At 40.2% G+C, this 16,383-nt stretch overlaps 1 protein-coding gene across 1 annotated transcript in view; it reads left to right on the forward strand.

Annotated features, from left to right (window-relative positions):
• LOC146456465 (uncharacterized) overlaps positions 1 to 16,300 on the forward strand; it is a 28,576-nt gene extending 12,276 nt beyond the window's left edge. Inside the window, exons 8-21 of the mRNA XM_085092710.1 lie at positions 639 to 890; positions 1,530 to 1,855; positions 2,603 to 3,041; positions 4,350 to 4,735; positions 5,116 to 5,386; positions 6,123 to 6,357; positions 6,770 to 6,963; positions 7,430 to 7,687; positions 8,135 to 8,500; positions 9,680 to 9,818; positions 10,762 to 10,906; positions 11,546 to 11,875; positions 12,380 to 12,692; positions 13,782 to 16,300. Of these exons, the coding sequence (XP_084948836.1) occupies positions 639 to 890; positions 1,530 to 1,855; positions 2,603 to 3,041; positions 4,350 to 4,735; positions 5,116 to 5,386; positions 6,123 to 6,357; positions 6,770 to 6,963; positions 7,430 to 7,687; positions 8,135 to 8,500; positions 9,680 to 9,818; positions 10,762 to 10,906; positions 11,546 to 11,875; positions 12,380 to 12,692; positions 13,782 to 13,948 (3,821 nt within the window). The 3' untranslated portion in view covers positions 13,949 to 16,300. The remainder of the gene's footprint in view (positions 1 to 638; positions 891 to 1,529; positions 1,856 to 2,602; positions 3,042 to 4,349; positions 4,736 to 5,115; positions 5,387 to 6,122; positions 6,358 to 6,769; positions 6,964 to 7,429; positions 7,688 to 8,134; positions 8,501 to 9,679; positions 9,819 to 10,761; positions 10,907 to 11,545; positions 11,876 to 12,379; positions 12,693 to 13,781) is intronic.
• The last annotated feature ends 83 nt before the right edge of the window (positions 16,301 to 16,383 follow it).

Raw genomic sequence — 16,383 nt, forward strand, 5'->3', positions numbered from 1 at the left:
TACGTCATACCTTTTCGCGGAAAAAGCAGTAAAAAATAAATCTAAAGGGTTAGCTCAAGGTATGAATCAGTACAGATAGAGGCTCCTGAACAGAGATCATAACTTGGTTGTTCTAAAAGGATCGGATGGTCAGTTGCCTGTCAACTCTTTTAACAACTTTGACGTTAACGTTTTTCCATGATGTTGGATACATTGAAATGTCAATAACGTTACTCTTAATTTTCTTGTTTTACAAGGAATAAGTTTAAAATTATATAATAAAACGCTAATGACCAATGTGCGGATCAATGTGGGGCTAGAATCACTTTCCCAGACAAATCTCTGAAATGCGCATCGATATTGCAATGGGGCGTATGCAACCAATCCCTGGAGATACAAATAACAATGACGTAGTGGTCATGCTGGTGCGATAACAAAAGAATTTGATGAGAAACATTTCGTTGATCGTGTGCCAACATGGCAACAATGACGTTATTTGACACGTGCTATCGAGAAATGGTCTCGACTTGTTTAAACTGAGTAATACCAAAACGCCCCAGCCCGGAGTTTTTGCCTGTGCTTAGTTTTTGAGCTCCAATATGTTCCAGGCTTGAAATGAAAATGAAATAATTAATAACATTTTCTTATCTAAACTGCAGGTGTCTGCAATGGAACCAACTCAACCTGCGTCGGCTGCGATGGCGTCCCAAACAGCGGTAAGGTAAATGACGCCTGCCAGATATGCGGTGGTAATGGATCAACGTGCACTGACATCATGAAAACTGAGCCAAGAACAATTGCGAGCTGTCGACCGAGTGTTTTGGTATTTGGAGCTGGACTTAATGGTGGAGATGAAACAGTGTGTGGGTTGTATGATAAGGACAATGGACATCTGGTAGTCAATACAACTGGTAAATGCAAAGAAATTGTCTTTATTTATTTCATTAATTTTTCTTTTTATTCATGTTATCCTAAGCTAAGAACATGCAAGGGCATAAAAACTGGCTACCACCACACAAATGTCATGTTTTCTTGTGCAATTCGCCGACGATTAATCCGTCAAATATTTTTTTTGAAACATCTCAGTAAAGGCGTACCTTTCTACAACGACCAATCAATTTGCCTGTAGTGGCCACTGTACACTGTACATAGAGTTCTTTGCTGGCCCTCTATAACTCGACCCTGAAGTAAAAGTGTCACCCTTAACTCTTTTGATAATTAATAGTCAAGGAATTTACCTAGCAAAATATTAACATAAGTATTAATAGGTAGAGACAATAATAATGACGAGTTACAAATCTGTATTCCTTAACATTCAACGAATCGTAGCAGTGGCAGATCGAAAACTTTAGGTAAACGGGGTACGCGCTCTCAAACGCTTTCTTATCTTCGTGAAAAAAGTCTCCGCGCCTCGGCCTGCAGGCCTTGCTTTGGTCATAAAAAATAACGGGGAGGGGTCTCCCGTAGATCTGCCACTGAGTGGAGAGTCTTGTAATTTGTATAAGCTTCTTTTCCTTGTTTCATTCTTTGTCATTCCGATCCTATTTTAGCAACATCAAGGAATCTCACGCATGCTCTATGTAATTTCTCATCGTGGGTCAACTACACCGCGGGCGTGTATAACTTGTCCGTCACAGTGGTCCATAACGACAAATCCAACGTGAAAACAAACACGTCACTTCAAGTGTATTACTATTCGTGCTCAAACCTCACTCTGACAAGTGCTTCACCCAGCGACGTTCTAATCGATGAACTCCCGCGATACGTAAACTTGTCGGGCAGTGGTTTCTTTGATTGGGTAGAGACAGTGTGCTACTATGGCTCCCAAAGCACCACCGACGTCGTCTTTGTTGATGCCAATAAACTTCGTTGCAAAGTACGTGGTTACCAGTACAGTATTCCCGATTGCCCAGAGCGGTTTTCAAATTAGTGTTCAATGTAATTTTGCTTTACTAAGTTTTGAGAAAAAAAACACTCGCCCATTTTCTTATCTAATTAGCCTGATTACATGCGTTCTCCCGCGATTGACGGCTCTATTTACTTGTTTTTCCCTTGAGTTCTGATCTGATTGGTTTATCATTTTTTGCTGTTTACCTCTGTTGTGATTGGTTAGAGTTATTGTACCTCGGTCTTAGTTTTACGAGACTTGACCGAAGACTTCTCTAGGATAACATCTTATTTAATTTCACACATAAAATAAAAGTAACGCTGTTCCATCCGATACATAAAATTACATTTTTTTAATCTTAATGTGTGACTCTCCCCAACGGACTATACCAGGCCCATCACTGCGCATGTGTAGGCGCTAGTAGTATAATACCGGTGGGTGCAGGTAAAAGGTGTAGGGTGAATTGAAAACAGAAATTTAAAAATGACGCGAGGTGGGCGTTGACGGCTGATTTCAAGGTTCCAACGGACAGATTGGACCATTCCAGTCATCTAGTGTCCTGAGACGAAATGTACTCATACCTGTCAGCTTTAATTTAATTTTAATTGCACCTAGGAAGTCAAATGAGATTACAGTGTGCATAACACATGCTAAGATAGAAGTGAGGAAGGATCCCTGAATTCAGGTACTGTCTGAACGAACTCTTATCAGGCCTTCTTTTTCCTCCTTTTTAAGATCTCTGCAGTTAACACCTCAACCCTGTTCTCTCTGTCACTTTCAATGGATGGTGGACTCAAAAGAGTTGGCTATGCGAACCTGACTGTGTTCGCTCGGGCACCAAACGTAACAGCAGCTAAGTTTAGCGAGACGGCCGCTGAAATTTTGGTTTCTTTTGAAAAAGAAGTCGAGTTTGATGGTGAAGAAACATGTGGCGCGTTCTTTGACAGTGCAACGGTTACCAAGCTTGGGGAAAGTCCGAAATGTCGTCTGAAAACCACCCAGGAGTTAGAGATACTGCTGGGAAGTAGCGCCACTATCTTGGTCGGTGACAACTTGGTGTTTAACAATAACGTGTTCAAAACCCGCGGTGAACTGTACAGCAAGTATCTGACGAATGGTTCGTCAACAGTCAGCTCCCCTGACAGTCCATTGACGCCTGTACCTGAGATAACAGGTACGTGAAACCCGAGCCTGACTGCATAAGGAAGTGTAATTGTAACTTAGTAGTCTTAGTAGAGCTGTTGTGCATCCATTCCCTGTACTCGAAACGATCTTGTACTCCCAATTTATGTTTCTTACGCTCTCTCTCACACTTCCGTGCCCTCGCTACCAACACCGTACATATCCAGCAACATATCCAGCAACTGTACCCCAATACAACGAACTGACATATCTGGCGCAGTTTATTGTCTTTCGAGACAGAGGGAGACAACACACACTCTCTCATCGAAGCTATTCCAAACGACTCCTTACACCTTAGGGACGAAAGGATTCGCTATTGATCTTACCGTGTACATTAACACTGTTCAAACGTTCCTTGTCCTACCAATTAAATTGTCAAATTAGTGCAGTTTTGTGACCCATGATCATTTTCACCAAGCCGCTTGAAAAATTATCATTCTTACCTCGGCCAAAATCTCGAGACCAGAGTCCACGGATTCTCCGGTCAGCGGATAGTCAAATAGTTGACGGCCAACGGTCTGCTGTAAAGGCAATCTCGTACCCAGAGTCCTCAGCCTCTTTGGCCAGCGGTTGTTCACCAGGAGAGATTCTGGGGTAAGCTAATAAATTTTTTTTTTCGAATTATCCAGAGTTTCTCCTGGCGACCAACCGCTGGCCAAAGAGCCTGAGATTGCCTCAGATTTTCGGATTTCGTTATGACGAAAAAGAAGCGTTTTCTTTTGTGAAATATTACCTCAAAATTTCGTAACAAGGTAGTTACAATTCCTTTTGTTTTCAGAGGAGCAAAAATGGCGTAAGTCCAGTTGAAATTTTCGGAAACCCAAGGCCAGCATGGAAATTCTGAAATAAGATTCCGCTGGCCAAAATTTTCGGTCGCTTGAATATTTATCATATTCCTAACAGATCTAAGAAACCCTGTGCTGGGAAACAGAAAACTGCATCTTCATATTTTTCTGAAATTGTTGTCGTTTGAGTACCCCTACTCTTACCATTGGCTCTGTACCACTCGAGCAGCAGATATTAAAATACATTCACCACAGGATATTGGAGTTTTCGGCAATCTGACTGATTCCGTACTGAAGGCAAATAAGGCAATATACCACCACAACCTTGTTTGGAAAGTCCGTCTTTTCAAAATAAATGGCAGTATCGCACTTTTCTTCAACTGATTTACCTTAATTTTCTTCCAGCAATTTGAATATTATCCTGTAGTGGAATATACTTTCCTTTCCCTATCTTCGTTTTCAATAACTTTTGAAATATTTGGACAATTTTTAAATTTTCTTTGTTTTGTTTGAAGGCCCAGAGACGCTCTCTTCTTGTGGAAATCTTACTCTTTCTGGTTTCCAGTCCATTGGTGGTGGTGGTCGTCCTCTGAATTTCACGTGGTCTTTAAATTCACCCACCAGTGGAGCAGACTTAACTGCCATAAACAACATCCTCAGCGGGCTTGGCACAGATGCTGACCGAATTCATATTCCAGGGACAATACTGGAAGCTGGAAAGACATACGTATTCCAGCTAGGAGTGGCTAATTTTCTTAACCCGTCATCCTTTCAAAACGTGACGCATTCAGTGGTAAAAGCTGCCGATCCTGTTCCTTTCTTGTCGCTGAGTTCTTCTATCGATCTTGATGAGGGAGAAGTCTATGTTTCAGAAGACCTGTCCATTAAAGTCACAGCAGTTGTAAGTGTCGTCGATCCTTCACCCTTCGTATATTCTTCCTTTTGCATCTTATTTGTTTGTTTGTCTTGTTGTTGTGGTGGTTGTTGTCACTCTTCTTCTTTTGCTTCTTTCTCTCCTCCTCCTCCTCCTCCTCCTCCTCCTCCTTCTTCTTCTTCTTCGTCTTCTTCTTCTTCTTCTTCTTCTTCTTCTTCTTCTTCTTCTTCTTCTTCTTCTTCTTCTCCTCCTCCTCGTCCTCCTTTTTCTTCATCTCCTTCTTCTTCATCTTCTTCTTCTTCTTCTTCTTCTTCTTCTTCTTCTTCTTCTTCTTCTTCTTCTTCTTCTTCTTCTTCTTCTTCTTCTTCTTCTCAATTTTAATACAGACTTCCGCACCGTTTTTATAGGTTGCACCTTGTGTAAACGACACTAAAGTGAACTTCCTTTGGACTGTGAGCTGCCCTGTTCTCCAAGCACAGCAGAAAGTGGAGGACAGCTCTTCATTTCAGAACACTAGAACGAAGGCCACTCTGAGCATAACGAAAGGAGTACTGACTGGTGACGTTACCTGCAAGTTCAACGTGACTGGAAGCATGAACTACAATCCGATTGTGAAAAGTTCTGTGGCAGTAGACATCAAAGCCCTTCCTTCACCTCTTGAACCTGCCATTGCTGGAGGTTATGGAGATTTACGTCTTTGGTTTTGTTTAATGCTTTAGCTGCAAACAATAGAAAATATAATGAGTCCCCTTCTTGTACTTTTATTGTGTTCATTTCCCGAATGTTTAAACTCAACAATGCCCTCGGAGCGGTGTTATTCCTTTAACAATCCTTATTATGTGTTTTATTCAGATCTCAAAATTTACTCCGCTAAAGCTTATCCACAACAATGAATTGAAAATAGCGTTACTTGCTTTCGACTCCCGATCATAATACGCCATTTTCATGATGGCGTCATTTGACTACAACTACCAGAATTCATTTCGTTTTCCTTTCCAAATTCAAATTTTGTAATCCCAGTGGAAAGCAAAGAGCAAAAGCTCTAATTAGCATGAGAAAACAAAAAACTAAAGGATTCTGGTAGTTGAAGTCAAATGACGCCATAGTGAAAATGTCCTATTATAGAGCATAACTGAACCTCACAGTTTGCCGATGAAGATTTGCTTTTGTTCAGTGTACGTACTTTTGGCATAAGAACTATGTTTGTTTTTTTTTTTTTTACTTAAGTTTTTTGTACGGATATCTTAAAGCAATTCGAATGCTTTACTTGGTAAAGTTCATCGATCCATCCAATTTTGCCGTACGCTTGCGGATTCTTAACCCCGTAACAGTTAAACGCATTAGCGCAATTCATATAGAAATCTGATTCTGTCCAAGGTAAAAATATAGATTGTCGTTGCTTTTACTGTTTTAGGTGATAGACAGATTGGCGATGGCAGTGGAAACATTACTCTAGACGCTGAAATCCAGACTGTGGATCCAGATAATTCCAACCACGCCTTAATATGCAAGTGGGGGTGTCGAGACGAAAATGATGATTCTTGTTATTCAGCCGCGCAGATAGGAACGCTAATATTTTCTTTATTGTCTGGGTGCAAATTGTCGGTGCAGAGCAACCACTTTGCAGCAGGAAAGACTTATACAATCAGGTTTGTTTTGACCAAAAAAAACTTGGTTTCAGTAATCTTAATAGTGCTTTGTGATGTGTGGAGGACCAGATTGCTGTTTCGTCCGACCTCTCTCGCAGACTACTCCGGCATGCTCAGGCCTACCGTTTAAAATACATCCAACGAAATGTTATGCTGCGCTATAGTCGTGTTCATATTTAATGTTCCCGTAAAACAAAATACAAGTTGCAGGCACCGAAAACGTTTTCCCACTGGCGCAAGCAGCTGGAAACTTTTTTTCCGGAGATAAATTTTCTTCTGAGAGGGTACAAAATATTTCTGAAGTTTTTTCTGAACAGTGGCTCAAGCAAAATTTTGCGTGGGCGTGCAAAAGAGGAACAATCTTTCCGTGACGTTTCTTCTTTGTAAGTTCCTTCATAATTTCTCTTTCTAGTGTGGAGGTTACCAAAGGTAAACGGAAGGCCTCAACATCCATATTACTGACTGTGGTGAAGGGTAATCCTCCCGATGTTTGGGTGGGAGAAGCGAAAAAGAAAATTGTGGCAGGCGACAGAGTTACGTTGGAGGGATATTTTAAAACGACTGTACAGCCAGCTAAGGTGGAATGGAGCTGCGTGCGAGAACAAGGTGGGTTGGATTTATTTTAGTCCTATCCATCTGAGTTGCTGCATGACCCTACCCTACACCTTCGTATCTGTTTGGAGACAACAGTTCAAATTTTGTGGGCTTAGCAATAGAAAGTGATAAGTACGTAGTAGAGTAGTAGTTGTAGTAGTAGTAGTAGTAGTAGTAGTAGTAGTAGTAGTAGTAGTAGTAGTAGTAGTAGTAGTAGTAGTAGTAGTAGTAGTAGTAGTAGTAGTAGTAGTAGTAGTAGTAGTAGCTTTTACATTGCACCTGCTATCAGACCAGACGTCAGTATATGAAGTAGGCGCCCACTGTTGCTGAATTCAAAAGTCAGCCAGGTAGGCCTATTGACCCATAGCCCATTCAATTCACGAAATATCGGCTTGACAATTAAGAGATGGAACTCTAAAGCCGTCATTACATTTGAAATATAATGTATGACTAATCAACGTTTTCTTTGCTTGGCCAGGTTTTGCCTTTGTTGATTTAAGTAACTTGACGCTCATAGAAGAGTATATTGCTGCAGACGATTCGTACGCCTTTCTGAACGTACCTGCGGGGCGTCTCAGCAAGGGATCTAAGTATCGCTTCAAGTTGACAGTGAACGACGGAAGTGAAGATGGTGTAGCAACAATGGTGGTGGAAGTGAGAAGCGGTCCCACTTCCGGTTCGTTATCTGTTGATAAGAACCCCGTGCAAGCGTTGTTTGATGAAGTTACCTTGTCAGGTAAGCATGCCACACTCTCCCCTTATTGGTGGCCACAATTTCTAATGGTGCGTGTTCGGAAACATTGTTTTAAGATCAACACATTTTACGATGGTCTAGAATGGGGATGGAGTACGACTGGATAAAATTTGATCAAGATCTTCCCTTTTGTCTGATACAAAAAAAGAAAGCTAAACAGTAATCATGGCTTGTTCCTCCACAGGAAAAAACAATTGATAGCCCTTTCGTTTACGAGAAAAAGTTTTAGTTTTGATTTGAACAAAAAATACCTAATTTTAATTTGAGTTCATATTTTAATCCGTGTCAACCATCACTGATAAAAATGCATAGCCCCTTTTACAACTCCAAAGATAATTTTTATCAAGTAGAAGGCTCTCCGGCCTTCTCTAGTGATATTTTTAGAAATCTACAGCTCGAATAAAATATTATCTAATATTTATGTTGTAGCTACCCAATGGACTGTGGACAAGGACGCTACTCCGCTTCGATACGCCTTTGGCGAAGTTGTCAGGGGTGACGTGTGCACCCCCTGGGCACCCCCTTCGAATAATCTAGAATGGAAGGGCAGAATGCCCGCCGGATCAGGCCCTAATAACATCCTTACACTGTGCGTCATCGTCAAAGATAAGTTTGAATCATCTGCCATGGCAAAGGTTAACATCACTTCGAATCCCTCTACTTTGAGTCCAGATGCCGTTGATGACTTATTGTCAAGTGCCGTTGAGGCTCAATTAAGAAGCGGAAACGCGGATCGGGCATTGGGCGCTATGAGTAGCATCGCAGATACCGTGCAAGGCTCCAGCAACGCCTCAGGTAGGTAGACATCCTTAGTTATCTCACATATCAGGACACTGAAGGCCATAGATGTTACGGTTGGCATCCGGATGGAAGCCATCCGTTTCGATGTCATCAGATCACCACAACTATAAAAAACAAATCATGAAAACTAGCACTGAACGTTGAACGGTTCTACTTGGTCAATGAAGAGAACGGAAGCAAGTCGACCTATGCAACGTTACTTAATCTATTCGAGCAATTAGAACATTAAAGAAGAGTCAAACGGTTCAGGGTTGAAAAATGCAGGGAGAGTTGTATAAACCGATTGGCGAAACCGGTTTAAATCGCTTTTTTAACTTTTCTACTACTTTTTTTACAGCGTGTCATTAAATGTACAATTTTGCTGAAGCTATGGTTATCAAATATTGGTTGACTGATATATTTTTCAGTCACTGACACACCTTGACGCAAATTGGAAAAAGAAAATCCGAGTTCTCCTAACAGGAGTCGAACCCAACCTCATTCCCTCGAGGGCGTTCCCTTGGAAACTTACAAGGGAAACACTGGGAACGAGGTTGGAGTTGAACCTATGACCCCGAATGCTCTACTACTGACAAAAGGAGACTCGTGAGAGCTATGGTCATTTAACTAATGGTCTGAATGTCGCTGAGTGGATATGCGTATTGAAAAGAATGTAATAACGTTATGGTCTTAGCTTGGGCGAATTTGGATTCCTTTTTCCGAGTATGACTGTGCTACTGACTGGAAATAAAAGGCTTAAAACGTAACATTTCTTCCCGAATACTTACTTTTGTTCTTCGTTTTTGTTGTCTTTATAATGATGTTTGGCTAGCTTTCGTTTGTCTCAATTATTTGTTTTGTTTGGAATAAAATCAGGCGAGTTTTAAAATGATACTTCTCAAACTCATTAATAGTCCATGAAGAGAAAACAAAGAAGATCACTACCGTGAAGGAGGTTTGTTATCTTAATTATCATAAAATTTTGTGAACTTTTGCTTCGAATTTCTCCAAGAATTATCTATAGTTTGAGAAGCTATATCAAGCACTCGAAGGAGTGTTTCCTCCTATTTCCAAACACCTCGAAGTTGGTTAAAAAAAACTCGGCTGCGCCTCGTTTTTCTAACCTATTTCTCGGTGTTTGGAAATCACAGGAAACACTCTTCCTCGTGTTTGATATATTACATCTAATTTCAGCTGAGCTAAAGCGCAACATTTCTCAGAAGGCCCAGGATTTTATTCTTGAATACCTGGACTCTGCTGTCGTTGGGAAAGACAATGCTGCCCCGCTTTTCACAGCTTTAGTAAAAACGAATGCATCAGCTACAGGCAACAGGTACGGTTATGGCTTACTTAGATTTTATTCTACGAGTTTAAAAAGCGGAACGCTTTTATTAAACTTGAACATATTAGTTTTGACAAACCACCATACCTGGGTTTGATTTCATAAAGCATCCGAGGCATTTTTTTCGAACGCTTTATTGGCTGAGGGCCATTAGCCTGTGAAGCACAAAGTGGGGCATAGGGCGATAGGAACGGAGAGCGGAGCGACTCACTCTGTCGATTGGCCGAGCTCGAGTTTTCTCTTCGCCCCATACCCCACTTGGGAGCTTCTTCACAGGCTAAGGGCAGTTTACTGACGTCGAGGGGGAACGTAAAGAGAGCAATTCTTTGAAAGGCAGTACCAGCTGCGGAAAACTACCACTTATCTTAAAATGCTTTATCAACCGGACCTTGGAAAGCGTGCAAAGCATGGAAAGCATACTTACCATCAAGTTGGTCGACATTTCATTGCATTCGATTGAAAATGGAGGCGGAATAGGAATCTGACGAGTGTTATAAGCTCAATTTCTGTTTTCCCCCCACGTTTTCAAGATGTCTCCCAGCGAAGCATACGTAACGTTTATGTACAAGTCCGGAAAAATTAAAATAAGAAACAGAAAAAATTGTTGACAATCCTGAACAATAATAACGTAGTATCTTTCATTCCGGATTTATTCAGTTTTCCGGGTATATCTTCTAAATTTTACCTAATTTTAAAATTGTTCGATTGGGTTCGATTGGTTTCGGAAATTGAAAACAATCGAGCACTCACACGATGTTTTTGGATGGATTTTGTTCGAAGCCCAATCAAAGACACTCGTTCGGTCATAAATTCGATTGCGTTCCGCGATTACGTTCGATCGATTACCGAAAGGTTAGATAGGCTACATGGGCCACGCCGGGAAATTTGTTTTCTTTTGTTTAACATTAATTTTTGTGCTTGGGTACTTTTTCAGTTCCAACATGGCTGGAGCAGCAGTAAAGATCCTAGCCGGACTTGGAGACAAATCCCTAAATGATGACCAGGCAGAGGATTTTCTGAAATGGATGGGCGACCTTGCGGGCGACTCATTTGAGGACGATGACGACAGTTTCTTAGAGGCAAGAATCCATTTTATATACTTTAAAACTAAGTTTATATTGAGAATGGTGTATTTTTCAGTAATGACACAGGCAAACTCGGAAAAAAGAAGTTCCGAGTGCTCCTATCAGGAGTCGAACCTAAGACCTTTCGATTACTAGTTCGGATGCCCTATCACTGAGCTACAGGAGACTTGTGGGAGCTAAGGCCATTAAACTACAATAGGTTCATGAGACAAACATCCTGCATACTGCTAGGATTGGAATGTCAATGAGTGTCATATGCGCAATAAAAGGAAATGTGATGTAATATTTTAAGCCTGGTGAACAAATGAGAATGATGTATTATTCAGTAATGACACATGGGGAAACTCGGAAAAAGAAATTTATATTGTCACACGGAAACTTTGACAAGATGTCGGGCTTGAGGAAAGTAATATAATGACAGATGCAGTGACGAACACCGATTGATTTTTTTTTAATAACAAAAATACATAATTCGTTTATAATAATAAAGTGTTCCTCTTTATTAAATTTTCACTGGTTCAACTCCAGATCCGGCATAATAAATAATTGTATGCAAAAATGAGGCGTCCTTAGATAATCAGACAATCCCGAGAAAAATAATTTACTCAACTGCAAACAATTTCCTTTCTACAGAACGTGGTGGACGTATTTGATGAGCTAGGTGATAACCTTGCAGCTGAGTTAGTCCTCGGGGATCCGCCTCGGGTAGTATCGGACGATAGGCTGGGAGTAGTTAATGTACGGATCTCTAACTTAAAACAAGAAGTAGCAATTAGCAGCGAAGCTGGAGCTCCCAGGTTTAACCCGGGTGCGGCACTATCGCAACAGTTTGGTACCCCACGGCAATGCGGGGGAGGAAAACCCTGCAGTGGAGTAATTCTGAAGCTTGTGCAGTACAAGAAAAATTTGATTAAAGAGGATCCAAACAAACAAAACCAAGACGTGGAAATTTATAGCTCTCAGGTATGGATCTTTTTATTATTGTGTTTACCAGCATACATCAACGTTTGCAACAAGTGGAATGGGATAATTTTTTTTACTAAAAATAATCAAGAAATATTGATAGATCTTGCTGATTTCGCTTTGCGAGAACCACCAGTAGACAATTTAATGGTCGTTGTTTCTCGGGCATGGTATAATGGCTCATATACCATGGCTAAGCTAATCAAATATCAAGAATTGCATTATACAATGATTCAGTTTTCAATAATTATAATTATGTGAGGATGGTCATGCGTGTTAAGAGAAGTGCACGCACAAGGCAAGAGTTGATAAAAACGGTTAAATAAATCATTTGGTGTACCACTTTTCATTGCACAATAGTTGGCGTGTAATGTTCTCGTAACACCAAGGTGTAATTAAAGGGATTTGGGAAGAGTTGCAAGTAAAGGCTGTACATTTTAAGGCCACTGATTGCAGTGAGGATCTTTGGGTAATCTTTTTGAGAACTAAATTTCAATTTCACAGGTTGTTGGTCTTGAATTGGGCGACCCGGTCGACAAGAAAAAGCTGACTGTCCAAAATCTCGCACAACCCCTCAAGTTCATCTTCGACATAGGCACAGTACCAGACGACAAAGAAGCTGCGTGTAAATTCTTCAACGAGACGACTAAGGCCTGGGTTTCAACCGGTTTGACGGCCACAGGACCCGTTAACGGAAAGTTAACTTGTGAGTCGACCCATGCAACTTTCTTCGCTCCGTCAAAAGATACCAAGGCTAACGAAACCACTCCGGCGTCTAATGCTACCACTACAGCCTCACCCATCACAACTGTAGGAGGTAAGACGCAGGCACCTTGCAATCCTTAAGTTCTAAGAAAATAGCAGACAGTATAAATTTATCTCAAATTGTTGGTATCACTGAGCGAACTTCTAACCAAAACGCCGTCAGAAAAGAAAATGTTAATCCAACCCTTGTAACAGCGAACTCTCATGTTACTTGATTTCTGCCCCTTAGAACGGGTTTTGGAAGACTGCGATCGATCGAGATCAGTAGACTTCTTTGGCGGCTTCACTTGTCAGAAAAGAGCTCTTGTCCTTGTCTGCTGGTAGGCATGCGCCGTAGAAAAGAGCTGGAGGCCTGTGAACGAAATTGGGTTTCAAATTTGGAAGTCGTAGTCATACTCAATCCCGCAGTTGCACCGTAATCTTTACCTAGGAATTTGAAATAGCAGGAGTCAGACACAAGAAAACTAGCGGTCCACTTTATTTTGGTCGCAGAAATTAAGGCTCAAAGAAAATAACGATTTGTTTTGTTAATTTGCATTAAATTTCTATATGAAAGTACAAATCTTGCTTAATATCCCAGAAAAAAATGACGTTGTTAATCAGATTTCAGAATTCATGATAGAACACCGACTAGTGGAAGAGTTATACCAAAACCAATTGCGCACCCCTGAAAATGACAGGAGACTGGCACGAGTAAGAAATTATTTTATGGAGGGGGGTGGGGGAGGCGGTAGAAAGACATTGCATCGACAATAAGCGCAATTTCGGAGTCATGTTAAATCTACCTCATCTAGAAAAAAATTAACGTCTCTTTCACAATTGATTAATTTTTAATCAATGCAAACAAAACTAATGGACCATTTCCGAGCAAGGCTAAGTGTAAAGTTTTTATTATGAAATTTTTTTTCATTCATATGCAAACAAAGTAATTTTTTCGGTTTCACAATGAGGCTTACAGCAACTCGGAAACTGCCTGTTGGCTTTAAAAAATTAGAAGATCGGAGGGTCAGAAACAAGGCGAGCGTTTGAATGACAACTCGAAAATGGCCTACTGGAATGCACGCTTTTGGTTACCTCAAATAGTTCGATTGGCGGACCATATGAGATCTGTTTCTTGATTTTCATCTTGTTGATCTTGCAGCAAAACCAGCTGAGGAGAAAGATTACACAGGCGCCATTGTGGGTGGTGTTATAGGAGGAGTAGTGCTTATCATCATTGTTGCGGTTGGCGTGTGGTATTGTAGTAAGAAGAAGAAAGAAAACACAGGAAGGGTATCCCCAGAAGGTCCACCGGAAGAGCAAGCTTGAGCCGCATGGAGAGTGCTTGATGAAAGGCGCAAGAAGTTGTTTGCATCTTATATCAAAATACGTCAACTTTTCTAGGCTCCTCCACGAGGTATATCCTTTGGGCAAGTGAAAAAGGGATAGTATGAGCCTCATTTCCCCGTACCTCCTTTTTGTTGGCCCTCTGCCTCATACTGAGCCTCAAAGTGGCTGCACGTTGCCTGTGAGGCAGGCTATACCTTTTTCCTTACTAAGGAACATTGTTACAGACTTAAACTCTGCATTTTCTTTCCTAGACTCAAACTGCAAATCTTGTGACGCAGATAATAAGCTTTTCATTGTATGAATAAAATCTTTAAGTGTAATTATGTATATGAAAACTGCTGGATAGTTTTTTGTTTTGTTTTGCTTTTTTAAGCAGTTTAATTTTCAGTTTTCGAAGTTTAATGCTCTAAGGAGCAAAAGACTGGATTTTCGGCAAAACCAAGAGAATGTAACAAATGGCGACGCGTCTTACTCGATCCAAAATATACTCATACCCCATTTGGCAGACATCGATATCCCAGCTTTTCTAGTAAAGACGAAATTAAAAGGCGCTGTCTGCATGCGACATAAGTGTGTATGGCTTTAACAGAGGAGAATTCATTTGGACACACATGATTTGGAGAGCCCCTGGCCGTCTTAGAACGTTTGCTTGCAGAAAACTGAACTGGTCCAGAATAAGCACATATGTGCACTTTGCCTTGAGCAGAGTTACATTTTCTTTCAAAAGCCGACATGTTCAAATAATCTTAAAATCTTTAAAATCTTCCATTCGTTATCCAAAGATCGTACATTATAGTTTCCGGCTGTTTTCAATGTATGTCCCCTTGTAGGTTTCTTTTTCAATACTGGAAGAGTTGAGCTTTTTTTTTTCTACGTAATTTTCGCCTTGAAAATTTTGTAAGAAATAAAACAAAACACGAAGATTGTATGGAAAACTTAGCGAAATGTACTGTATGGTATAAAATGTCTGAGTAAAACATTCTAGTTTTTTTGTGAGGATTAAAGGACTTACACGGCTGAATTAATACAAAATCGGCCAAGTCTTCTCATGGGCGTACAAGTTAATAGAATAAGCGGAAAGCTTTGGTACCAGGCAAGTCCTTTCATGAAGCACAGTCTTAAGGCCCATTCACACCAACAAAACATGTTTAATTAAACCAGGTTTAACAAAATGAAAATTGGTAACAGAAAGCTGAACCATTGGCTTTGACATATGATTCAAGTAAACTTTAACTTATGGTTTCATTTGGGCTAAATCTGTAGTCGACAAAAATCCGAGTTAAAAGAGGCTTTTATATAGGAAACAATTTTAAACTGTGTTTAACAAAACAACTTTTAAACGTGTTTAAGCCTTGGTGTGAATGGGGCATTAAAGGACGCACTACGCATGCGTATGGATTAAATATACATATATATGTATTATAGTTCTATTAAATAGAGGCTATTAACCATAATATGTGTCATGATCAGGTAATCAATACAGGTAATTTAATACAACTGTTGACTGAAAAAGTTATGCATTAATATAGATAGAAAGAGAAAGATGTTTTAGGTATACTATAGATCGATATTCTACACGTATTCCAGAACAGAAACACACCAGTTGTTGAAATGTTATCATTTTGTCTCAGGGAATCTAAACAGTCTATAGCTAATCATGTGATGTGCAAAATAATTTGTTAAAGGGGGAGTATCATGGGGTTTTCGGTATCTTTTGTTAAAAATGATGAAATAAGACCTTCAATCAGCTGCCAAATAATTCTAGAATGATGAGAGGAGAGAAATCAACTCAATTCTTGAAAGGAACAACTCGTGATCTGTTCTAGCGCATTTTGGAAACAAAAATGCGAGAACTTGAAAAACATTAGCCTAACATTTTTCAAGTTTCAATCCATTCCGACCTAGTCTGTCTCTGGCAAGAGGCACTAATCGACAGTTTTATTGCACTGGAGGACCTGAGTTGATAATTTACAACAAAACTAGACAATTATTTCTTTGTTTCTGCAGACAGACACACATTTTGGGGTTTTGAAATGACAGCAAATTTGCGTGATACTTCCCCTTTAAGGCTACAAAAAACGTCAAGTTTTACATGTAGGATTTTATTTCACCTCTTATAACTGAAGATAGTGCTCTCACTCGTATTTGTATAAACGTCAAGTTCACATTAGACTTTCGTGGAACGGTTTTTGAAGCAGTTAAGTCGACTCATTTCTGGTCCTTTAACATGTCGTTAAGTGCCAAGTTGTTCTTAACCTTAATTAAATTTATGCACCGGCCTTACATATGCGACTTTTGAAAAATTCATTAATAAAGTAGCTACTTGCAGTTGGTGTGTTTTAACTGTGTTGGCTGTGTGAAGGAGAGAAAATTCATGTTGGCATTCATTTCACCGATACTCAGGGTTTAAAGAA

Source organism: Pavona decussata, unplaced genomic scaffold, assembly GCF_977016875.1.
Source record: "Pavona decussata unplaced genomic scaffold, jaPavDecu1.1 SCAFFOLD_254, whole genome shotgun sequence".
Lineage (NCBI taxonomy): Eukaryota > Metazoa > Cnidaria > Anthozoa > Scleractinia > Agariciidae > Pavona > Pavona decussata.